Genomic DNA, 22,714 nt, shown 5'->3' on the forward strand with positions numbered 1-22,714 from the left:
AATGTATATCTAGTATATAAATATAGAATTGAATAGATCAGGCAACCGATACCCGATCCAGCTATTTGAGTTGGTATCGGCCCAGATATCCGATCGGTATCATATCGGTGCATCCCGAATACTGAAATTAAAATATTGTAATTTTGTTGGACATTGGAGCCCCTTTAAAGTCCCACCCCTCCTGAAATATATATTTTTGAAAGGTCCCATATTGTAAAAAAGTGAGATTTTCATGTCTTTTATATCATAAAGCAGGTTTAAGTGATATATAAATACTGTGAAAGTATCAAAACACTCAATCAACGGAGAAATACACACAGCCCCGTATTCAGAAACTGTGTGTTTAAACAAGCCGTTTTGGATTTCTGTCCATTTGTGATGTCACAAATCTACAATATTTACACAATTTCAAAGTTTTAAACATTCTAAATGTGTCCCAGTTTATTTCCTGTTGCAGTGTATGTGAATGACATCAGCTGACAGAAAGTAAACATGGAACCCGAGCTGTTTCCTAGCAACGCACTTCCGTTGAAATGGGCTAAAATGGAGCGTTTCAGACAGAGGGTGAATACAGGTATATTCAGACAGACTAAATGAGAATAATAAGTTTTTTTTTACATTAAAGCATGTGAACATGTTCTAGTAGAAACCCAAAATACAAACATGAACCTGAAAATGAGCATGATATATCCCCTTTAAAGAAAAAATAGTTTACTTCTATTCACTACTCTTTCTTCTATCACTACTACAAGTACTTTTTTTCCCCCATCAAACCTGCCTATCATTGTACCCTATATCCCTGATAGCACATGAATTGAGGTCATGTGTTGGAAAAAAAAGCCAATAACTCAATGGACCTTTGTCCAGCTGCTCCAAGTTGGAATAGACTATATATATATATGTTATTGTAAGCGTTATGTAATGTCTGTGCATTGTCACTGAGTGTTCTTTAGATTAAATGTCCCGTCCCCAAATTCAGGTTTCATTTTTCATTTCAAAATTTATTTCGAACATGTAAAATACAAAAAATAATAATAAAGAAAATAAAGAAAAAGAGAATGATCATACCAACAAGTGGGCAGTCAGAAACTGGTAGTATTTACATACAATGAAAAGCATAAGAAAAATAAATTGTCACCACTTGATACCTTGATTTACATATTCGAAAAGGAGTGAGAAGAAGTATAAACTTATTTAATCCCACTCCTTCTCCATAAGTCAATTATTAATTATTAACAATCTTCCTTATTGAGCCATAAACATACTCTAATTATATTTTACTAAATTTGTTTAACTATAATTACTATTATTTATAATTATTCTAATTCTAATTATTACCTTTAATCTGTGTCATACAGAAATATAAATTAATTACTGATATAATTATCCTCATCAAAATATAAATTTGTTATCAATCTTATAATATAACTTAATCACAATACCAATTAATTACTTACATATTTAACTTAATCATATTGACTAGTTGTTATCTTTTCTTAAATGCGCAAATTATTATTTATAATATACAATTTATAATATATAATATGCACATGCAATACAACATGCAATATATACATACACATACACATACAAATACACATACATATATATATGCACACACATATATATATATATACACACACACACACACATATACTGTATATATATATATATATATATGTATACACACATATATATATATAGATGTATATATATACATCTGTATATATACACACATACATACTAATATAAATGGGGAAAATGATGAGGTTAATTTCATCAAGCACAATCACAATTTAGTGAAATTATTTTCCATAGTATACACATAGTACATATATAAATTATATATATATACATACATATATACATATATAGATATATACACATACATAATAATATAAATGGTGAAAATGACAAGAGGTTAATTTCATCAACCACAATCACATCATTTAGTGAAATTATGTTATAATAGTCTTGTAAAGGAGGTTGTGCTGTCTGTCTCTGTCTGTCTCAGTGTGTCTCAGTGTGTCTCCTTGGTGTCCACACACAGCAGAGCGACATCCAGGTCCCACATCCGGGTCCTCAGCCAGCCAGCGTTGTCAAGGCAGCCTGAGAGAGCAGCGGTTGAGCTGAGCTGAGCTGAGCTGCAGTGTCCTCCTGGAGACACTGTCTATCTCTGTCCAACAAAACGTTCACTAAAAACTGTCCCGGGGAAAGTTAGGTGTAACTAAACAGGTATCGTGGTCTGCATGTTTTTTATATCCACATGTTTTCCTTAAAGCGTCCTGCTGCTTTCTGTGCGGGTGTTTTAAGACAGGCAGCAGTTGTCTGTCCGTGTGTTGGACAACAGGAGGAGGATCTGGTCCATTGTGCAGCACAGAGACAGACACACTCGGTTTACCACCTTAAATACGGCTCTTTTTACACCGTGTTTCCGTGTGTATTGTGTATTCCGTCGCTTTGAATGCGTTTATAATGAAATAGAGAGAATAAAGGATAATAAGATGGCTCCAGACAGATATAATTTGTGATAGAAAGGGACAGGTTTAAAGGGACATCGTCACTTCCGGGTTCATGTCTCTAGCTACACATACATAGCCTCCATGTTTATATAATATCACCTAAAGATACTGTGATATTTAATATGCATGCACTTAAATATGTTTAAATATGAAGCCAGCTATGTGATGTAGTAGTGTCTCACAGTGAAAGCTGTGTAGTGAGAGGAGATGGGCGTTTTGACTGTTATGTAGCCTGCATAATAATGCTTTGTCTGTTGATTTGCATCCATTTATATAAAGGAGGAGTCTCTGGAAATGCATGATGTGCAAATGTGATATATATATATATATTTTTTTTAGTAAAGAAATAGTAAATAGTTAAAGTTACAAAGTGAAAGTAATGTTTTCCACACAATGAGAATCTATTGCATATGACATATATAAGAATGTGATGAACCACAAGCCTGAAATGTGAATTTATCACATCTGAAATGTGATATAAAAATCATAAATTTGTGTTTTTATATGCTATATTTTTCATTTCAAGTGTGAAATATCTTAAAAAACAACATGTGGCGTAATGATGTGTTTCACATGTGATGAACCTTAAATATGTGCTTCAATGTGATTTAATCACATCTGAAATATTATTCACATGTGATATAGATTATATATAGAGTTTGAACATTTTTACATGTCAAATATTTGAAAATCACTTGTGCCTTTATCTTAGTAATGACAGAGTTAATACTAAAGTTACAAAGTGAAAGTAGTGTTTTCACACGTGAAATGTCCTTAAACCACGCAATGAGAATCTATTGCATATGACATATATAAAAATATATAAGAATGTGATGAACCACAAGCCTGAAATGTGAATTTATCACATCTGAAATGTGATATAAAAATCATAAATTGGTGTTTTTATATGCTATATCTTTCATTTCAAGTGTGAAATATCTTGAAAAAACAACAACATGTGGCGTAATGATGTGTTTCACATGTGATGAACCTTAAATATGTGCTTCAATGTGATTTAATCACATCTGAAATATTATTCACATGTGATATAGATTGATGTTTGAACATTTTTACATGTCAAATATTTGAAAATCACTTGTGCCTTTATCTTAGTAACGACAGAGTAAATAGTAAAGTTACAAAGTGAAAGTAGTGTTTTCACACGTGAAATATCCTTAAACCACGCAATGGGAATCAATTGCATATTACATGATTCACATGGGATGAACCACATGTGCCTGAAATGTGATTTTATATCACATCTGAAATGTGATTATAAAATCATAAATTGGTGTTCTTTCATTCCATGTGTGAAATATCTAAAAAATCATATGGCTTTATGATGTGTTTCACATGTGATGAACATGTGATTTAAACACGAAATGGGAACATAATTTTTTTTTTTAGTAAAGACAGAGTAAATAGTAAAGTTACAAAGTGAAAGTAGTGTTTTCACACGTGAAATGTCCTTAAACCAAACAATGGGAATCTATTGCATATGACGTGTTTCACATGGGATGAACCACAAGCCTGAAATGTGAATTTATATTACATCTGAAATGTGATATAAAAATCATAAATTGGTGTTTTTCCTATGCTATGTCTTTCATTTCAAGTGTGAAATATCTAAAAAATCATGTGGCTTTATGATGTTTGTTTTCACACGTGAAATGTCCTTAAACCACACGATGGGAATCTTATGCATATGACGTTGATGATGTTTCACATGTGATGAACCACAAGCCAAAATCATGTGGCTCTATGATGTGTTTCACATGTGATCTAAAAGCAGAAATTGGTGTTTTCATATATCTGTGTGAAAATATCTGAAATAACTGTTGATTTGCATCCATTTAAACACTGGAAATAGGAACACTAGCATGTGTCCAAATGAGATTTTTTTTTTTTTTTTTTAGTAACGAATGTTTTCCCACGTGAAATGTCCTTAAACCACACAATGTTTACGTTTATTATATTATATTATATTACATATGTTTATTATTGAGGTCGTAGTTGGTGTTTCTGTCGTTCTGGACTGCATTATATTGAAATGTGGTTCTAATATTCTTCCCCCGGCTGAAACAATTAGTCATTAATCGATTAGTTTATTGACAGAAAATCAATTTGCAACAATTCTTCTTTTAAAGCAAAAGATACTTTAAGTGTACTGGTTTCAGCTGCTAAAATATGACAGTTTGCTGGTTTTCTTATAGTCTCCCGTGGTAGTAAACAGAATCTTTTTGGACTGTTGGTAAATCAAAACAAGACTTTAAATACATGTGCTCTTGTAAATTTGTTATGGGCATTTTCCAACATCTTATATAGACCAAACGATTTTATAGATTAACAGAACATTATGATCTTTCTAAAGGTAGAATTTAAGTCAGGGCTGTGTGATTGGACAGCATTTTTAGATTGTACAGGTGTACCTAATAAAGTGACCACCAAGTGTATAGTTGAATTAATACCTTTCTGACAATGTTAACAAAAACCAAAGCATTATAATCTTAGTAAGGATAGAGTTTATGGCTGAGCTGCTGTATTGGATTGTACTGGTGTACCTAATATAGTGGCCGCTGAGTGAATAACATCTGACCTTCAGACTTCCCTTTTAAAGACACGTGATATAAAATGACTTTGTTACAACATGTAACTAAGACTTGTCTTTTTGTGTTCCTCAGGGTCCCTGCATGCAGATGTGATGTCTGAGAGATCTGGCAGCTGCTCAGCGGAGCGAAGCGTCATATAGGAGGACACCATGTAAGTTAATGTCAGAGTGGATTCTCGACTGAGGGGGATGAACTGAATCGGCGCCACGAGGGGAAGAGCCAACCAGTACCGTTGGATGAGAACTGATGGGCTGTCCGAGCTGGCGATGCCAACTGCAAAAGATAAAGACGGTTCCATGTCCCACCGCTACCGGCCTGCCTCGGAATACGACGATGCCACCCTCGTCCAAAAGAGACAATACTGGAGAACCAAGAAGCGAGAGCAGAGGGCCCGGCTGACGGAGCGCAGAAGGAAGTCGACGCAAGACGGCCGAGGGGGAAAGCTCCTACATCTGCACACCCCGGCGGCGGTGAATTCCACTTTGTCCGGCTCTTTTGCTGCTTTCTCTTCTCCTTTGCAGGGCAACGATGACTCATACAAGACGGTCTCTCCTGCATCACAGGGTGGAAACACGGCGGGAGCTAAAGCCGCTGGAAACCAAAAGGAGAAGTGGTTCCACACGGTGAAACTCAACAAGGTCTTGCCTCAGTTGCCAGCGTCATGTTCCATCTCAGCCAAAGCTGCTCGGGGCCACGCAGCCACGGTGAAATGCCTAACAGCGAGGGGCGCTGTGAGCAGAGCCGTTACCTCAGCCACGCCCGGTGGAACCCAGCTGAACACCCGTTCCTCAGTGCCTCCAGTCAGAGTGACCAGAACTACCAATGGCAGCTCCGCTAAAACAACACCTCAGCCATGTGTGTCTATGCAGGGCGCATCAGTCCCCAAAACGCAACAGAAGGCACAAGTTGCGTCACGCATTCAGCCCAAACTCTCCCCCACCACAGGTATGATTCTCATGTCTTCTCCATGTGTCCCAGTTTCTATTAAAACAGAGGGCACGACAGCGAACACAACACCTCAAAGTGGATCAAAGAGTGCCTTGGTCACCTCGCCGAGGGCTAAAGGTGTCGGCGCCTCGCGGTCTTCCCTCGAGCCGGAGGAGGAGAGAGCAGCCAAGCGCAGAGAGCAGTGGCGGATCAAAAAGCGAGAGCAGAGGGCGAAGCTGGCGGCTCAGATAGCTAAAGCCAGAGAGAGGACGCAGAGCGCGGAGATGACGTCGCAGAGGCAAACGGCACAAAAGACAGGACTACTCGTGGGCGGCACGATTCTCCAGCATCTTCCATCTCAGTCGTTTTTGAGAGGAGCGGGCCAGAAGCAGTGTCCTGCTCGGGTCAAAAGGGACAATGATAAACTGCAAAGTGGGGCGACAAGTTTGGCTTCAGTCAACCTGCAAGCAGATCGGATAAAAGTACAAAATCCACACGGGACCAGGACGACGCAGACGTCGTGTGATGTTGTTTCTGTGAGAAAGCCAGGGGAGTCGCAGAGAAGGTTTCCAAGTTATGTACATCTTTCCAACGTTTCTCGAGGGATGGCACGATGTAAAACGCCGAGACAGAGGTTCATCGACGCCCAGAAGAATTTCATGATTCAAAGAAACATAAGATGTAAATCCCCGTTTTTCACTTCAGTCTTTGGCACCAGAAATATCCCCCACATCGACCCCAACGACACGCCCGAGCAGATAATAGCCAAACGGCGAGAGTACTGGCGGGTTAAGAAGCGCGAGCAGCGAGCTAAGATGTCGATGGAGGTGAAGGTTCGGCTGAAGGAGAAGGACTCTCTGATGCGAAGAGTGAAACGTTACCAGAACATCCTCCTGGAGATGAGGAGGGCCAGAGCGCTGGCCCAGTCCGCAGGAAGCACCCTCACCCACACCCACGCCTCGGAGACCATCGGAGGGTTCATCAAAGAGGACGGGACGGTGACCATTAGCATTCCCCAGCTTCCTACAGATCACAACGCAGCAGAGTGCCATGTAGTTCCCAATAACACCCCCATCACACAACCTCAGTACCAGCCCAACACTAAACGGAGAGGTGCTTCGCCCGTTCGTGTAACCCAGCCCCCTCTTCCCCTCCGCCCAGCTCAGGTGAAAGTCTCTTTTCCTCTCGCTGGACAGTTGGTCAACAAGCCTCCGAGACTACTGTCAATCAGACCGAGGACTCAACTCGAAAGCACAACCGCTCCTAATTCACACAATTTAGCGATCCAAACTGTTAATCAGCTCACGCTCACTCATCCTCAAACCCCTCAAAAGGCCGTTTCTCGAGGAGGATCGACAGCCGGGTCGAACCTCGGCGGCTGCGTCATGAAAATGGCCGTCTCGAGGAGCGCGGCGTCGCTATCGGCGCTTTCTCTGGATCCAGGGCTGACGGAGGAGGAGAGGATGACGAAGAAGAGGGAGTACTGGAGGCTAAAGAAGCGAGAGCAGCGAGCAGCCCGTGCTTCTCGATTGAAGCAGGGCGTCTTACAAGCGAGGGCCCATGCGACCTTACAGAGGAGGAAGGCCCAGAAGCAAGTAGCAGTAAGCTCTGTATCATTAGCCAGGAGTCTTACTAACCGTACAGGAAGTGCTCAGCCTCTCCCCGACAACAGTGTGCCTGAATCGCCGCATGCAAATGAGATAAAACAAGAGAGTGAGTCTATGCCAGCAGTTGACCTAAATTCTCAACCAGAACAAGCCATCTGTCCAGATATCAAAGCCCCAGCCTCCCCACCACCTCCAGCGCCTCAGCCAGAGCCCGACCCAGCTCTGCTGAACGCAGACAGCCAGGCTACCACTCTGCTCGCCGTGGCCTCTATGAAGAAACTCCTGGAAGAGTCACTTAGCACGGTGACAGAGTGTAGCGGTGTGCAGACTGACGTTAAAATAGAGTCAACTGAGGAGACCTCAGTGGAAGAGATGGAGCCAAGTTTACCTCTGAACGAGGTGGCTCCTATTGCCGCTGACTTGACACTGGAGATAAAAAGCTGGCAGTCAGATATCGATGCGTTGGTACAAGCAGGTTCACCAAGCCCTCATCTCAAGGACTCACCACAAAGTAGCGAGATACTTCCTCCTCTTTCCACCTCCAGCGAGGTAGTCCTGCATGCCACCTGTGAGCACTCATCCCAAACCCCTTCAAACTTCATAGTAAACCCCTCCATGGAAGGCTCTGACGGCCCGTCTTCACCACGCAGAACCCAGAGGCTTTGCGCCAAAAAAGAAGAGCCTCAGAGCTGCTCTTCCCCAGAGCCGCCAAAGCTGCATCACCTACCCATGGTTCAACCACAGTGTGAACAACGGTGTCAGGCACGAGAAGAATGCCAAAACAGCAACTCGCCACCAGCACAAGAACATCTCAGCATGGTGCACGAGTACAGCGGTTTGGGCAGCCTGCAGAGGAAGAGGGAGTACTGGAAGCTGATGAAGAGGCAGCAAAGGGCGAGGTTAAGGGCCAGGCAGAGAGAGAGACAGGGAGAATGCAGCAGTCGGCTTTCCCAGAGAATCATTCAGGTGATGTGAACATGCTTGATACAGTATTGTTTTGCATTTAGGTCTTAATAGAGACAAGTGTGAAGGAGTCAGTGGGGCAAAGTTTAGAAGAAGCAACAACCAAACGCTGTACGGACGTAAAGTGCACTCAATTCGACTGTTATCAGCTCATTAAATGTGCATTATTAGTCGTTATAAGCCTCATAGATGTGGGTCAGTAGGGGCCTGCTACACCTCCTATGTTGTAAAAGTGAGAGTGAAACTTAAAAGCAGCATGTTCTATCTAGGGCTGTCAATCGATTAAAATATTTAATCGCAATTAATCTCAAATTTATCTCACATTCTTTTATCCGTTCAAAATGTACCTTGAAGGGAGATATGTCAAGTATTTAATACTCTTATCAACATGGGAGTGGAAAAATATGCTGCTTTATGCAAATGTATGTATATATTTATTACTGGAAATCAATTAACAACACAAAACAATGACAGATATTGTCCAGAAACCCTCACAGGTACTGCATTTAGCATAGGAAATATGCTCAAATCATAACATGGTAAACTGCAGCCCAACAGGCAACAACAGCTGTCAGTGTGTCAGTGTGCTGACTTGACTATGACTTGCCCCAAACTGCATGTGATTATCATAAAGTGGGCATGTCTGTAAAGGAGAGACTCGTGTGGGTACCCATAGAACCAATTTTCAATAACATATCTTGAGGTCAGAGGTCAAGGGACCCTTTAAAAATAGCCGTGCCAGTTTTTCCTCACCAAAATTTAGCATAAGTCTGGATCGTTATTTAAAGTCCTTCGCAACAAGCTAGTATGACATGGTTGGTACAAATGGATTCCTGAGGTTCTTCTAGTTTCATACGATGCCAGTATCTTCAGTCTGAGCCCGCTACAACCTAAGTTGTGTTAATGAGTTAAAGAAATTAGTGGCGTTAAAGACGAGTTTGCGTAAACTTTGACAGCCCTAGTTCTAACATGTTGTAAAACTGAATGAAACGTTAACATTTTGAACACAAACAACAAAACAGCTCCTTTAGATTTAGGCAACAAAAACACCTTTAGTGGAAAAAGAGGAAAAGATTGTGTTTTGGATTAAAATAACTACGTTTGAAAAGTGAAAGTTAAAGGTTGAGAACACAAAAACAACTACACACTGTTGGTTTCACACAGGATGCAAACCCCAGTTTCCTGCGTGAAAGTACCACTCAGGTCCATCACGCCCGACCTCCACCGCATAGTTTCATGCTGTCTACACTACAGTGCCTGACTTCGTTCCTGTCATAATTACTACCGTCGCTAGAGGTCGCCATGTGAATCAATGATAAAACCTACTAGTAGGTGTATCGGGGCCCTACTGACCCACATCTATGAGGCTTATAACCACTGTTAACGCCCATTACTGGCCTGATAACGGTCTAACTGGCTCCCTTTGCTAGCTGGCTTCTGTCAATTTAACATGTGCATTTGTTTCACCTCACTTTCTAAAAAGCTGAAATATGACTTAGTTTTTTTGTCAAATTTGAGTACTTAAACATTTTAATTATGATAAGCTTCAAAGTGTGATTAGCTTAAGCACGCAAGACAGTATTTTGTAACTCCAGCTACGCATTGTTGGCGCTTTTTGGGGAGCTGAAGAGAAGCAGGGCACTCTGGGGGCACGCTTAAACATCATGTCCTTTAGAGTTTCCCAGCAAAACGACCCAGAGTCCTTTACATAGACTACAGGCTGTTATTGGCAACTGAGAAAGTCGGGGAAGGTCTCAGTTTTTAAGTGCAATACGTTCACATATTGGCAATACAAAGCGATTAATACATGTAAATTGTTAGTACCTTTAAAATAAACCAGTTTCTAGATGATGAACCCTGATTATGCTGAATTCATAACATCCGGTGATGCTAAAGATATCCGTGCCTATGCCATGGGACTTGTTAGTTAGCACAAAGAGTTTGAGGTTAGTAGGCATAGCCAGTGCCCCCTCCAGCTGAAACCTGAGTCATCACCACAAACCTCTGTCCGGCATTTGACACCTGAACAGCAAAAATAGAGAGGAGTGTGACCTAGAGGGGCCTACTTAAAGCAAGGGGCAAACACATATGTGCATGTTTAGTATAGATTATTGTCTGATTGCTGTATGTATATTTTAATAGTGTTGATTATTTGTTCATGTTTGTCTTTCAGGCTCCAGGTCTGGATATAATGAACACTGTTAAGGGTGTGAATCGTCCAGCGAAACCAGCCCTCCAGCCCAAGCCATCCGTCGCTTCTCTGACCGCAGTGACCAGCATCCCCACCGTCCTGCTCGTTAGCCCTACGACATGTAACGTCGAACAGCCACCTGACACACTCCAGGTCAAACTGCCCATCACCAGCGTCTCCTGTTCGCCCAGAAGAGAGCAGAACCACATGAGCGTCGGGCCTTCGCAGATGGACTATCTCGAGAATCTGCAACAAGCCGTGCCGGCTTCACGGAAGTGGATGTCCAGAAGAACAGACTCGACCTCCTCCCTTCCTACTCTGAAGCCCCCAGACAACCCGCTGTCCAGCATCAACCTGCAACCCATTGAACCCCCTCTAACTCCAAATTCCAGTCCAATAAAAATCCCTTGTGCTCAACTTCAGAGCCCCACACATATGCTAGAATCTCCCATCAAGCTGGGACCGATAGCCATCATGGTTCCACCGAAGCCTGTCCCAGGGGAGGCTGAGGAGGACTTTCTGAGGAGGAAGCGGGAGTACTGGAGGATCAAAAAGAAGGAGCAGAGAGCCAGGAAGGCGATTCGGGAGAAGGGAGTCTCCCCAAGGAGAGCCTCCAACAACCTGAGGCCCATCCTGCCTGCCCAGGACCAACAAACACAGGTCAGAGCTGCACACGTACAGTAGATAGAAAAACTAGGCCTGTCAAAGTTAATGCAATAATAACACGTTACTTTAGGTTGTAGCGGGCTCAGTTTTAAAGCTAAAGTGAAGATTCTGGTATCATATGAAACAAGAAAACCCAAGGAATCCATTGGTACCAGCCATGTCATACTAGCTTGTCACAAAGGAGTTTAAATAACGCTCCAAACTTAAGCTACATTTTCGCGAGGATAAACTGACATGGCCATTTTCAAAGGGGTCCCTTGACCTCTGACCTCAAGATATGTGAATGAAAATGGGTTCTATGGGTACCCACGAGTCTCCCCTTTACAGACATGCCCACTTTATGATAATCACATGCAGTTTGGGGCAAGTCATAGTCAAGTCAGCACACTGACACGCTGACAGCTGTTGTTGCCTGTTGGGCTGCCATATTATGATTTGAGCATATGTTTTATGCTAAATGCAGTACCTGTGAGGGTTTCTGGACAATATTTGTCATTGTTTTGTGTTGTTAACTGATTAGCACAGATTAGTCATAATAAAACACCTCTCAGGTTACATTCTCACTGAGAAGTCTGTTTGCGGGTTCACAAATCATATACGTTTTGATTCAAGCATCTTTGTTTTCTCTCTCTGTCTCTGACTAATCCCTGTAGGATTCTGGTCAGTGGGTGAGCTCCTCTGAGGAGTCGGAACATCTAATGAGGTGGGAATCGAGTGTATTACTGACATCAAATTGCTGCCAGCTCGATGTGGGATAGTAATGAATGTAACTATTTTCCCTCTTTTACAGCACGTCAGAGGACACCGACCCGGGATCCTTTCCATTCGAAGGTTACACAGCACCGGTCGAAGGTGAGGCATCAACTATAGCCCCGTTTCCACTGCAGGAGCTTTCACCCCGAGTTCACTAAGAACCTTTTGAGGAACTCATTGCATTTCAACCGCAGGGACCAGGGTCTAAATTAAGGCACTGGTCGGGGGGTATTACTTTCTGAAAGTACCGTAACTTTCGCGGTGAAGTTTGCAGGGATGATCGTCACTGATTGGTGAAACACACACAGAACGCCGCTGCTTCAACGGCTTCAACTCGTGTACCACTTCATTCATAAAACAAGGAAGTGCTTGTACGACCATTTTAGGACGAGGGGAGAGCATTTCTCTTTGTTTGATAACATTAAAAGTAAAGTTAGGCTCTGCTGTCGGCTTACCGACTCATTTAAAAAAGATGCAGAGAAAAAGAGATTGTGAGGTGCGAGCGATAGTGTTAGATGAGAGAGAGAGAGACGTAGCGCGGCGGTGCTGTGAATGAGAGAAAGAGTGATGAGTTATTTTCTGATTGTTTCACGGCGTTAAAGTTCTAACACACAATTAAATAACCATCAAACACTCAACAGAAACCCGGTTTATGTCACTTGAACCAAAAGGAACGCACATTCGAACAGAGAAATTGGCACAAAACGTTTTTTCTTTGTCTCCTCAGACGAGGCCGAGCTTCTGTTCGCCGACTACGAGAACAACGACGACGAGGAAGATCCCGTCTCGGTCGCCGTGTGGAGGAACCGCTACCTCATGGACTACGATCCTCTCAACCAGCTGCTGGTGTGCATGGTGTGCGGGGAGCTGCAGTACTCCCACAGCCTGGAGGGAGTGAGGGCCCACATCGACGAGGCCCACCCGGACACCCTGAACCTGGAGCCCAGGGAGCAGCGGCAAATACTGGAGGCCTGGGACGAGCAGGTGTCCCGGCGGGAACGCTTCTTCACCAGCCAGCTCCAGCAGCACAGCGGCGCCCTGGCAGGTACAGTGTGACTGCACCCAGAGGACATGGAGAGAGGGCAGGGGAGCTGGTAGAGGATTGTTTACTGAGCATATGATACCAGTATCTCCACTCTAGCTGTAAAACTGAGTCTGCTGTAACCTCTGACATTTTAGGGTAACAACATTTGTTCACCTTTTTAGGTTTTTGTTTTTGCTGTTTGTTCACCCAAGATTTTGCCTTTTTGTGTTGGAATTATTTTGCAGAAGTACACAGGAACTGAAGAACAAAGACTGCAGAAGTCATCTGAAGACCACGGACGGACCAGGAGAGAAAACCCACACTTTGTCTTATTTATTTATTGTAACTTTCATAGCGAGTCACCTTGAAAGAGAACGCTGTAAAGGGAAAATTCACCCCCAGAAAAGCAGCTTTACCTCATTTCCTACCCAGGTTTGTGATGTGGGTTTATGAAAGCCAGTATTGATTTTTTTTTTATTACATTGAAGCTATGACAACTGAGATTTTGTGATAATATTTAAAATATTTAAAGGAGAAGTCCAACATTTTGGGAAAAACAGTGGTTGTACTAAGCTAGGCTAAAAGCATGCTGGACCTATGAACTCACAGATAAAACTTATATTGAATATCATTTTCATATTCTTGCTCTACTTCTAGAAATCTTCAATTATTCCTTCAAGTTTGGCCGTTTTTTAACCCTCAACATCTAGAAACGTTCAGTGTTTCCCACAGACTCTAACTCCAGTCAGATAGAAACAGCATTTAACCGTCACAGGAGAATAAAACCTTTCCTCTTTAAACAGACTGTGTGACTTTTGCTGAAGTGGCACTTACAGGATAATAGCAATTTTCCTTCATTTCATAAGATTCTCTTGAGTCGGTTGTTTTTAAAGACTTCATCAGGTGACCTGACTGAGAGCGAGCTGAATGGGGCCACAAGCAGGAAACAACAAAGTCATGGTGAGTTACGCTGTGTTTACCTCTTTTACCTTTAAAACCAACCAATAAAACCATGAAATATTTATTGGTGACATGCTAAAAGCAGCCCTACCCGTGACCTCAGCACTCCGTATGTGACTCTGTGGCATAGCATTTCCTATGCAAACCATACAGGTTTACCTCTTCTTCAGCAGCAGTAAGTTGTATCTACAAAGGCATTTTCAAATGTATTTAATTTTTTTATCCATGGTAGGATGAAACAGCGGCCGGCGCAGGTAGTGAAATATTTAATTCAAACATTCTTGCTGTGGCCAAACATTTGATCATTCTGGGAATAGACATCTGCGAGATCATGAAAATACAACCTGCTGCTGTATAACAGGTCAAAAATTCAATTTTTAATTTTCCTGTAAGGTTTGCAGAGGTGTAACCGAATCACAGGGTTAAAGGGATAGAAACGCTTCAGGTGTTGTTTAAACCCAAACCGCGATCTTTTCCTAAACCTAACAAAGTACTTTTTGTCACGTAACTTCCGTACTCCTAAGGGACTGTTTGTAAGAATCAGAAATGCTTGTTAACAGCGACACCTGTGGCCGCTAAGTCAACGAAAGTCAGCGTCCTTTTGCTCGCGCTTGTGCTCGCTCTACATAGACATGAATGAGCATCGCTCAACACAGTGAGGCGACACACGTCAGCCAAAACCACAATATCCCTCTATATTTCACCTGCTCGGCATTAATGTTAGCTGACCAGACGAAGGTCTCTCCATGAATCACTGCTGATCCTAGTGTTGGCTTTTCCTGCCTCAGCCTCCCGACCGCAGCCGGAGAGAACAGGGAAGACACCAGAGTTTTGGTCGGAGACGATAACGTTTCTCGCTGCAGAGCCCCGTCACTTCACAAGACACGGGGAAACCTCCCGGTGCTTCTGTGTAGTTTGTGTTGGAGTCTTGTCTGAACAGCGTAGCCACACGCGAGCGCGCATGGGACACCGACCCGGATTGATTTATACGTGTAAGAAGTTACAAACAGTCCCTTTAAGTTTTGACACCTCAGGTGTTATTTTAACCCACACCGCGACCTTTTCCTAAACCTAACTAAGTAGTTTTATTTTGAAAAAACAGGAGCGTAAATTTACACGTGTTGCTGGACATTCGTAAGAAAAAGCATGAAAATTATGTTGTTGAAAGTCGTGCTGAGCGTCACAAAACAAAAGAGGTAAATTCGTGTCTATGTACACGAATAAAAAAGATGAAATTTCGTGACTATTTCACAAACTGCCGTGAGACTGTGTTGGACAGAATCACATCAGAACCCCCCTGAATCAGCCAGCTATAAGAAAAACAAACACACATACAGCACAAGAGTTAACCATTCATCATCCATTAACTAACAGTTTTGTATAAAGGTTTTATCTGCACTACAGGCAGGTTTGCATTCAGGTCCAGGACTGCTCTAGACTCTGGTTAGTTATTGGATTGTTGCATGGGTGTCCCGAACTGTTCCACATGATTTTGTATGTGATACTGCACCACGCTGTTCTTCAAACCCTGAACCTTACATGTGTTCCTCGATGACTACCTTTTGTAACTTTTTTTACAACTGTATAAAAACCTCCTGCAGTTCATATCGGCTCCACCGTTTGACGTCAAACATCCAACCAACCTTCTGCACTGTAAATACACTAAATACTAAAACATGAGATGCCAAAATGTTCTTTGACTGTGCGGTTTCATGATTTATTTTGAGCAATCTTTATTCATTATTTATTGAATCTCCTCTTCTATAATGATTACTGATGATTCATTATTCATATCCGTAGAGAGTTAGAGACGTTTCTCATTTGTGAGTGTCGAGGATCCAAAAGGCTTTCCTGCATGAGTAGTTAAAAGGATGAACAGTTGTATATCGGAATATAAAACTCTGGAATGCATTCCCATGTTTTTTTTATATGATTTTCATTCAAGAGTAAAAATGCTGAAATGATAATTCTGTTTGAGCACAAAGCTGTATAGAAAACTGCCTGCACAGCTGCAACACAGCGTAAATAGCTGGGAGCGACCACCCGAGCTATTTCACCTTCTGAGAATGTAATTCTTGACTTGACTTGTTTACCAGTTCAAAGGGAATGTTTAAATGCCTTTTCAGTAATAAACCTTTTCTACCTTTGGGATTATTCTCTGAGATCTGTGTTCACATATTAATTATCTCTCAGATCAGATGTTCCAGTATGGCTGGATCAACCAGTTGGGGGCCCGGGGACAGAACGTTCTCCTCCCAGTACTACCTAGCACAAGTTTTTTTTGTCAGGTTTTCTTTATTTATTAAAATATTTATATATTTTTAAATACATTTTCTTCCCCGGCTCCTCCAGTTTGCATGTCGAAGTGTCCTCGTGCAAGATACTGAACCCCTAATGTCTCCCAAAGGCTGTGCCATCGGTGTGTGAATAAGTATTTACATTAGATCCTGATGGGCAGGTTGCATGGCAGCCTCTGCCATCAGTGTATGAATGTGTGTGTGTGAATGCTGACATGTTGCATAAAGCTATTTGAGTGGTTGGGACATTAAAAAGGAGTTATATAAATGAAAGTCCATTTACCATTTAAATGTTCAACTTTTCTCTCCATCTAAGCTGCTAAATGTGTCTCAAAGTTTCGACTGGCTGAGCTCGTTTTGTCTGAGAGCAGCTTCCTGCTGCAGGTTTATGAGAACACTGAGAATCAAGACGCTTGGCTGCTCAGTAATGATCATATCGTGCTACCTACCTACAGTGTATGACTTCATTTAAAGCTCCCACATTGTTCCTTCCTTTTACATCTGGTTTTCTTGCACCTACATGTATGTATGTATGGACTTGCCTCCCCCGGCATACAGTATGTCTACTGGTTGTGGAGCCGGTTCAACTTGTTTTACGGACATTATTGTTTAAAGGAATCAATGCAAAGATTAGAGGAAAGCATTTTGATTTTGTATTTTTCTGCTTCCCTATCATGTAAATCATCTTGCGACCCCTAGTGGGGGTCCTGGCCCCCAGCTTGGGAACCGCTGCTTAAGATCATTTAAAAAAAAAAAAGTACACTCAGCGACTTTTGACAGAGACTAAAATAAGTTTATTTTAATTTAATTTACTTGATTACTGAACCGTGCCAGTATTATTCAGAGTCCTCCTCAGGTTCTGCTGAGTTAAATGAACCAGTAGCCGACACCAGTCCAGCCCCTACCCAGCATGGACTATACTTCTATATATCAGTCATATCATGATGTTCCTGTCAGTCTGACGGCTGTTCACCGTTTCATCCCCTGGCTTCCCCTCGGCTCTTGTGGTCCACTATGACCTCCGGTTCTTCCTCATGCGGTCTCTCCTCTCTCTGGGTCTCTGGGTCTGGCCCTTGGTGGTGATCTGACTCGGTGTCAGCCGCCCCTTGCAGCTCTCGGGGCCCGGCCTCCAGGCGGAACAGAGTGGGGACCTGACCCAGGATGGGATTGTTCTGCTGGAGGCCAGAGATCCACTGGTTGAGGACGGCCTGCTCTCCCTGGCTGGTCATACACATGCCGAAGACCGGACCCTCGTCCACTGGATACAAGACACACAAAAAGCTGCGTTACACACTCAGTAGCAATTTGAGCAACCCTGAACACCAGCAACAAACATGAAAATCTATCTGACAGCTTCAGCGTCTTACAGTCTTCCACGTCGAAGCTCTCCTCGTCTCCGAGGTCCCGGTCCAAATCCAGGTCCAGCTGCAGAGGATAGTCCAGACACCTCTCTGGATCGTAGGGCTCCTCCACCTGTGGGAGGACACACACATACAGCTGTGTGAACTTCAATGTTTCGGAAAGGTAAGAGCATGTTTTAAACTATAAGTAAACTATAAGTACATTGTTTTCACTCTAATAGAACCAGGACTGAAATCTTAAGGATTGCCACTTTAAGTTAGCCAAGTAATTCCTACCTGGACTGTGGAGGTTGGACGGAAGTGGTATGTTAATGTTAATTTTTTTACCCAAAGTATCAGGCTGTTCCTTCAAAAGTTGATAAAATCATTTATTGAATCCTAAAAAAATCTAATTCTCTAACACAACATTAACTATATGTATTAACTTAATAACCGATAATAGCCGAGGGGTTTCCCCACCTTCTCGTCAGGCGGTGTGGGGTCAGCTCTAAGGACATAGTAGTACACACACGTCTTCCTCAGCCACAGAGGGAAGGGGCCCTCTACGAACACGGGCCTGCTCGGGTTGTGCTTTGCCAGCAGCTCCATCTGGCTGGGGCTCTGGATACCTGGTGTCAACGCAGGAAGGAACGAAAACAAAGACAGTGAGCTAAATATATACGGATCTGATCACACCATTGTGCTATTAGAACATGTTTAAGATGGACAGGATGTTACGGTTGTTTTCTTTGGTTTCATTTGCAGTTAGGCTTCAAATCAAAGAAGTCAAAGAAGACGATATCTGATATATTATTTTATTACTATTTTGTTCTTGACGTTATTCTCATTAAATTACGACTATATTCTCGAAATCTCAGATAATTTTTTTCCCCTCAATGTGGCCCTAATACTCCGTTGTAGAATACACAGTTTTACTCCCAGACTTCTTCCTCTTCTTCTCTCCCCTTACTAAACCAGTCTGGGACAGTGGGAATCCTGTAAACCACTATAACACATTCAACCTGAGACAAACAAACAGTTTCCATACCTACTACATGTGGAAGTGTGATCTCCTCTCCACTCTCTGTGATGTCTGTACAGGGCAGCTGGTGGGAAGAGCAAATAGACAAGACATCATTTATAGTGACAATAAAGTCAGAAATAAAGAAGTGAAGGGCACAAAGGCTCATCCTCATGTTGACAACAAAGTAGAGCAGTTGGTTATTTCCCTCTAAAGTTCTGCTGCTCTCTGTGTTTGAACTGTAAAGAGCTGAAGTGGAAACTGGAACTTCTGGGATTCATTTGACATTATAACGCAAATAAAAACCAGTCCTGAAACATAACCTTACTCAGCATGGTGTGGGTGGTTCTCTTAAAAAAAGCTATGCTATATTGTTGAGCATGAAAGTTCATTCTCAACCTTTAACCAAAAAAAAAAAAAAAAATTAAAATGAACTTTTTCATGACAGTCTTTCCATAACTTTGAAAAAATTATAGATGTGGTTAAAAGCTCTGGGGAAAAAAGCCAGTAAGTGGACCTTTGGTTAAGATTTGTTTTGACAAGCTATGTAATATGTTTTTTGTTGTGTTTTAAATGGCCTTTAACAAACACAACGAGCTCCAGACTGTCGTGGATTTTAAGGTCACCAGCTTGACAGACTTGAGACCAGTCGAGGTAGTGAGCTCTAAAATAAAATGTGCTGTAAATCCTGCTATAGCTGGAGACACTGCACTGAGGCGCTGGGCAGATATTTATGCATAAGCTAGGTCTGACTCCAGGTCTGTTCTTAACACACACACACGACATTGATATCCATCTCAACATCTCACTCGCTGAAAGAAAGTTAAAGGGCTTATTTCCCACTCCAAAGCGTGCAGGCGTACCTGGTAGACGGTGACTTTAGCGTCCAGGTCGCCAGCGATGCGATTCAGGCTGAAGCGAGCCAAGTCCACCGGGTCTTCGGGTAGATGCTGGGGGACGGGGAAGGGGTTTATGTGTTTGAATTTGGGGAACCAGTACATGATGCGCTGGAACTTCCTCATGGGGTGGCCTTTCTCTCCAAAGATCTGGACCAGCAGGACTTTGGTCTCCATGTTGGGCATGATACCTGAAACACAATCATTCAGACTGAGGATAAACACACGCTGCTGTATTAAACTGTATTCTAAATCATTCCAGGAACTCCGTGACCAGACTGAATCCTGTAACCCACCATAGCTCTCCAGCTGCTCCAGTAGCTGGACACCACACTCCTGCTGCCGGGGATAGTGGTTGAACATTCGCTGGATAAAGTTTCTGGGCACAAACACCTCTTTGGGGAAAACATCCAGCAGCTTGTTGTAGACGACCAGGTCCCTCTCCACGCCAAACTCCGGCATCTTCGCCAAAGCGGCGTAGATAAACTCCACGTGACCCCGCCGTCTTATGTCTCTCTTGATGAAGACGTCCACCACTTTGTTAAACGTGGCTTTGGTTTTGGTGTCTCTGGCCACCTGCTCGAACAGGTCATCGTGGGTGACCAAAGACCTGTCTTTCTTCTTGTCGTCCTCATTGATGAACTCTGCAGGTATAGGTTGATTCTTGGCGCATGCTGGGCTGCCGTGGAAACGCCTCAACGCCTACAATTTGTTGGAAAGTATAATAATTAGTGCTGCTTTGTGGGTTGAATGTATCCAGAATTGAAAACTCATCGTTCAGGAGAGGTCTGAGTCATACAGTATGTGCTATTCTGTTTTCGCTAATAATGCTAACTTCATTAAAGGCACAGTGTGTAGGATTTAAGCAGATCTACTGTATTAGCAGAAATGGAATATAATATTCATAACTATGTTTTCATTAGTGTACAATCACATGAAACTAAGAATCATTGTGTTTTCATTAGCCTAGAATGAGCCCTTCATATCTACATAGGGAGCAGGTCCTCTTCACCGAGTCTGATATGTTTCTACAGTAGCCCAGAACGGACAAACCAAACACTGGCTCTAGAGAGAGCTTTTAATGTTTTTCCATTACCTGAATGCCACCGTAGTTCTCCGACATCCTTGAGAAACTGCGGTAACGTGAGCCACAGCGTGCAAAACCGTGGTACCGCGAGCTGCCGTCTGACTGCTGTTGCTCCTAAAGTTGTGTTATTATGGTAAGGATTTTGCACTCGGTAGCTCATGATACCGCAGTCTTGGAAAAGGAGGAGTGAGCAGAGGGGGACTCAATTGGTTGCAATCTGCAACCACGTCAGTAGATGTTGCCAAATCCTACAAACTGTACCTTTTTAAATGACCAATAATTTTGAGTCTGGTGCTATGAATGGAGATTAAACTTTACCTGGTGCTGGGTGTTATGCTGACTGGAGGAGGCTGACTGGAGCAGAACACCATGCTGGGCAGCAGACCTGGCTGACTGGCCCACCAGTCGGAGACACTGCAGCTGGATCAGGCAGCGGGCACACTTCATGATGGAGACATCACACTGACTTACAGGGACAACAGGACTGCAGAGGGACAATGAACATGACAGGGACAGTATTCAGTATTCACTCAAGGCACTCTTGTAACAATTTTACTCCAATGGTGACACCATGATCTTGGACTCTAACCACTGGTACACTATACATCCTATATACCACTTTATAGACTGGGCATATGTACATATTACATTTATTTATTGACGGACTACACACACTATGTTCACCCATTCACTATGTATCTTTTATATCTCTATTATTGTTTTTATAATGTTTGTATATCTTTACCTCTCCTGTGTTTCACTCTGTTTGCTGATGTTACTGCTTTGACACCTGAATTTCCCTCCGGGGATTAATAAAGGTTCATCTTATCTTATCTTATGATGTATTTTGTTGTGGAAAATGATTGTGATGCTGACTGAATACAGTTGAATGCTTACTTAAATACATAAATAAATACATAAATAAACAGTATTTAATGTATTTATGTTAGCCGAACTGAAGAACAACTCTGATTTATTCATAAACATCCTTCAATTAACTCCTATCACCTATAAATATTTGCCAAGCAGTAAGAAACCTTAAATTAGCATATTTTTGCATTGAGTTTGGCATATCAGAGGTTGTGATTAAGGCTAAATGTCAGGCAAACTATTATTAAAAACTGATATTATGTAATAAATAACTTAAGTACATTATAGTCTAACATATTATATATATATATTCATTTTAATACCCACCATGTATGCAGACAAACGTACGAAGATATAAGTCTCCTTCAGGAATCACCCTCTGTAGCCTCCATGATGAACAGCCGGTTGAACATCCGGGTGCGACACTCATTCGCTTCCCCCAAACAACAGAAAACATTAGCGCAAATAACAGTTCCGCGTATCACAGTTCTGTACAGTTAATATACTTTTTGGGGTATTTAATTGTGTTGTACATTCTTCTAAAATTTTTGTTATAGATATTAAGTGGCATTAAGTTACCCCATGTTGTGAAAGTAAAAGAGGAACAACTAAATGTATTTAAACAAAAGAGTGACTATAGAAAGCTAAATAAAATAATTCATATTTATACTGTGTATACTGCACTATTTTGCATTATTTTACTAGTGTTAGTACTATATTAGTATCACTATTTTTAAACTTCAAGATGTTTCAAAATTTCCTGTATTGTGTTGTTAATTGTATTACTCTACGAGCCATCTACAATTGCCCCTCGGGGACAAATAAAGTGATTTGAATTGAATTGAATTGAATATTTATATTTTTTAATATCTTTTAATGATGACTTTTTTTCAATATTTTATTTTGAAAGTTCAGTACAGTATACATAAAGTAAAGTAAATTTATTTATTTATTATTATTATTATTAATAATAATAATAAT

The 22,714-nt window shown here is 41.9% G+C and overlaps 2 protein-coding genes across 4 annotated transcripts in view; one reads left to right on the top strand and one right to left on the bottom strand.

The window, feature by feature from the left end:
• The window catches only part of LOC141761318 (uncharacterized), a 19,642-nt gene extending 3,269 nt beyond the window's left edge, over nt 1-16,373 (top strand). The window contains exons 2-8 of one of the 3 annotated variants that reach the window (XM_074624653.1): nt 2,051-2,235; nt 5,204-8,631; nt 10,802-11,479; nt 12,139-12,188; nt 12,276-12,337; nt 12,966-13,283; nt 13,508-16,373. In XM_074624653.1, coding sequence (XP_074480754.1) covers nt 5,368-8,631; nt 10,802-11,479; nt 12,139-12,188; nt 12,276-12,337; nt 12,966-13,283; nt 13,508-13,524 — 4,389 coding nt within the window. In that variant the 5' untranslated portion in view covers nt 2,051-2,235; nt 5,204-5,367 and the 3' untranslated portion in view covers nt 13,525-16,373. The remainder of the gene's footprint in view (nt 1-2,050; nt 2,236-5,203; nt 8,632-10,801; nt 11,480-12,138; nt 12,189-12,275; nt 12,338-12,965; nt 13,284-13,507) is intronic. The other 2 variants (XM_074624655.1, XM_074624656.1) reach the window with 2 other exon arrangements.
• A 917-nt stretch (nt 16,374-17,290) lies between these two features.
• Nucleotides 17,291-22,200, bottom strand: ecsit (ECSIT signaling integrator). Its single transcript, XM_074624660.1, has 8 exons — nt 22,061-22,200; nt 21,182-21,347; nt 20,073-20,478; nt 19,744-19,967; nt 18,908-18,965; nt 18,340-18,488; nt 17,887-17,992; nt 17,291-17,777 (listed from the first exon to the last, which is right to left on the bottom strand). Exons 2-8 carry the CDS (start codon nt 21,308-21,310, stop codon nt 17,497-17,499), a joined length of 1,353 nt encoding a protein of 450 aa, XP_074480761.1. The 5' UTR covers nt 21,311-21,347; nt 22,061-22,200; the 3' UTR covers nt 17,291-17,496.
• Nucleotides 22,201-22,714: the final 514 nt, after the last annotated feature.

This window comes from Sebastes fasciatus, chromosome 22 (assembly GCF_043250625.1).
Source record: "Sebastes fasciatus isolate fSebFas1 chromosome 22, fSebFas1.pri, whole genome shotgun sequence".
Lineage (NCBI taxonomy): Eukaryota > Metazoa > Chordata > Actinopteri > Perciformes > Sebastidae > Sebastes > Sebastes fasciatus.

Bases quoted from the DNA above. Each gene is read 5' to 3' on its own strand.
- ecsit (XM_074624660.1), bottom strand. From the start codon at position 21,310: ATGAAGTGTGCCCGCTGCCTGATCCAGCTGCAGTGTCTCCGACTGGTG. The intron at 20,479-21,181 runs GTAAAGTTTAAT...AACAAATTGTAG, and splicing joins AGCATAACACCCAGCACCAG to GCGTTGAGGCGTTTCCACGG. The intron at 17,778-17,886 runs GTAAGACGCTGA...TCTTGTATCCAG, and splicing joins GAGCTTCGACGTGGAAGACT to TGGACGAGGGTCCGGTCTTC.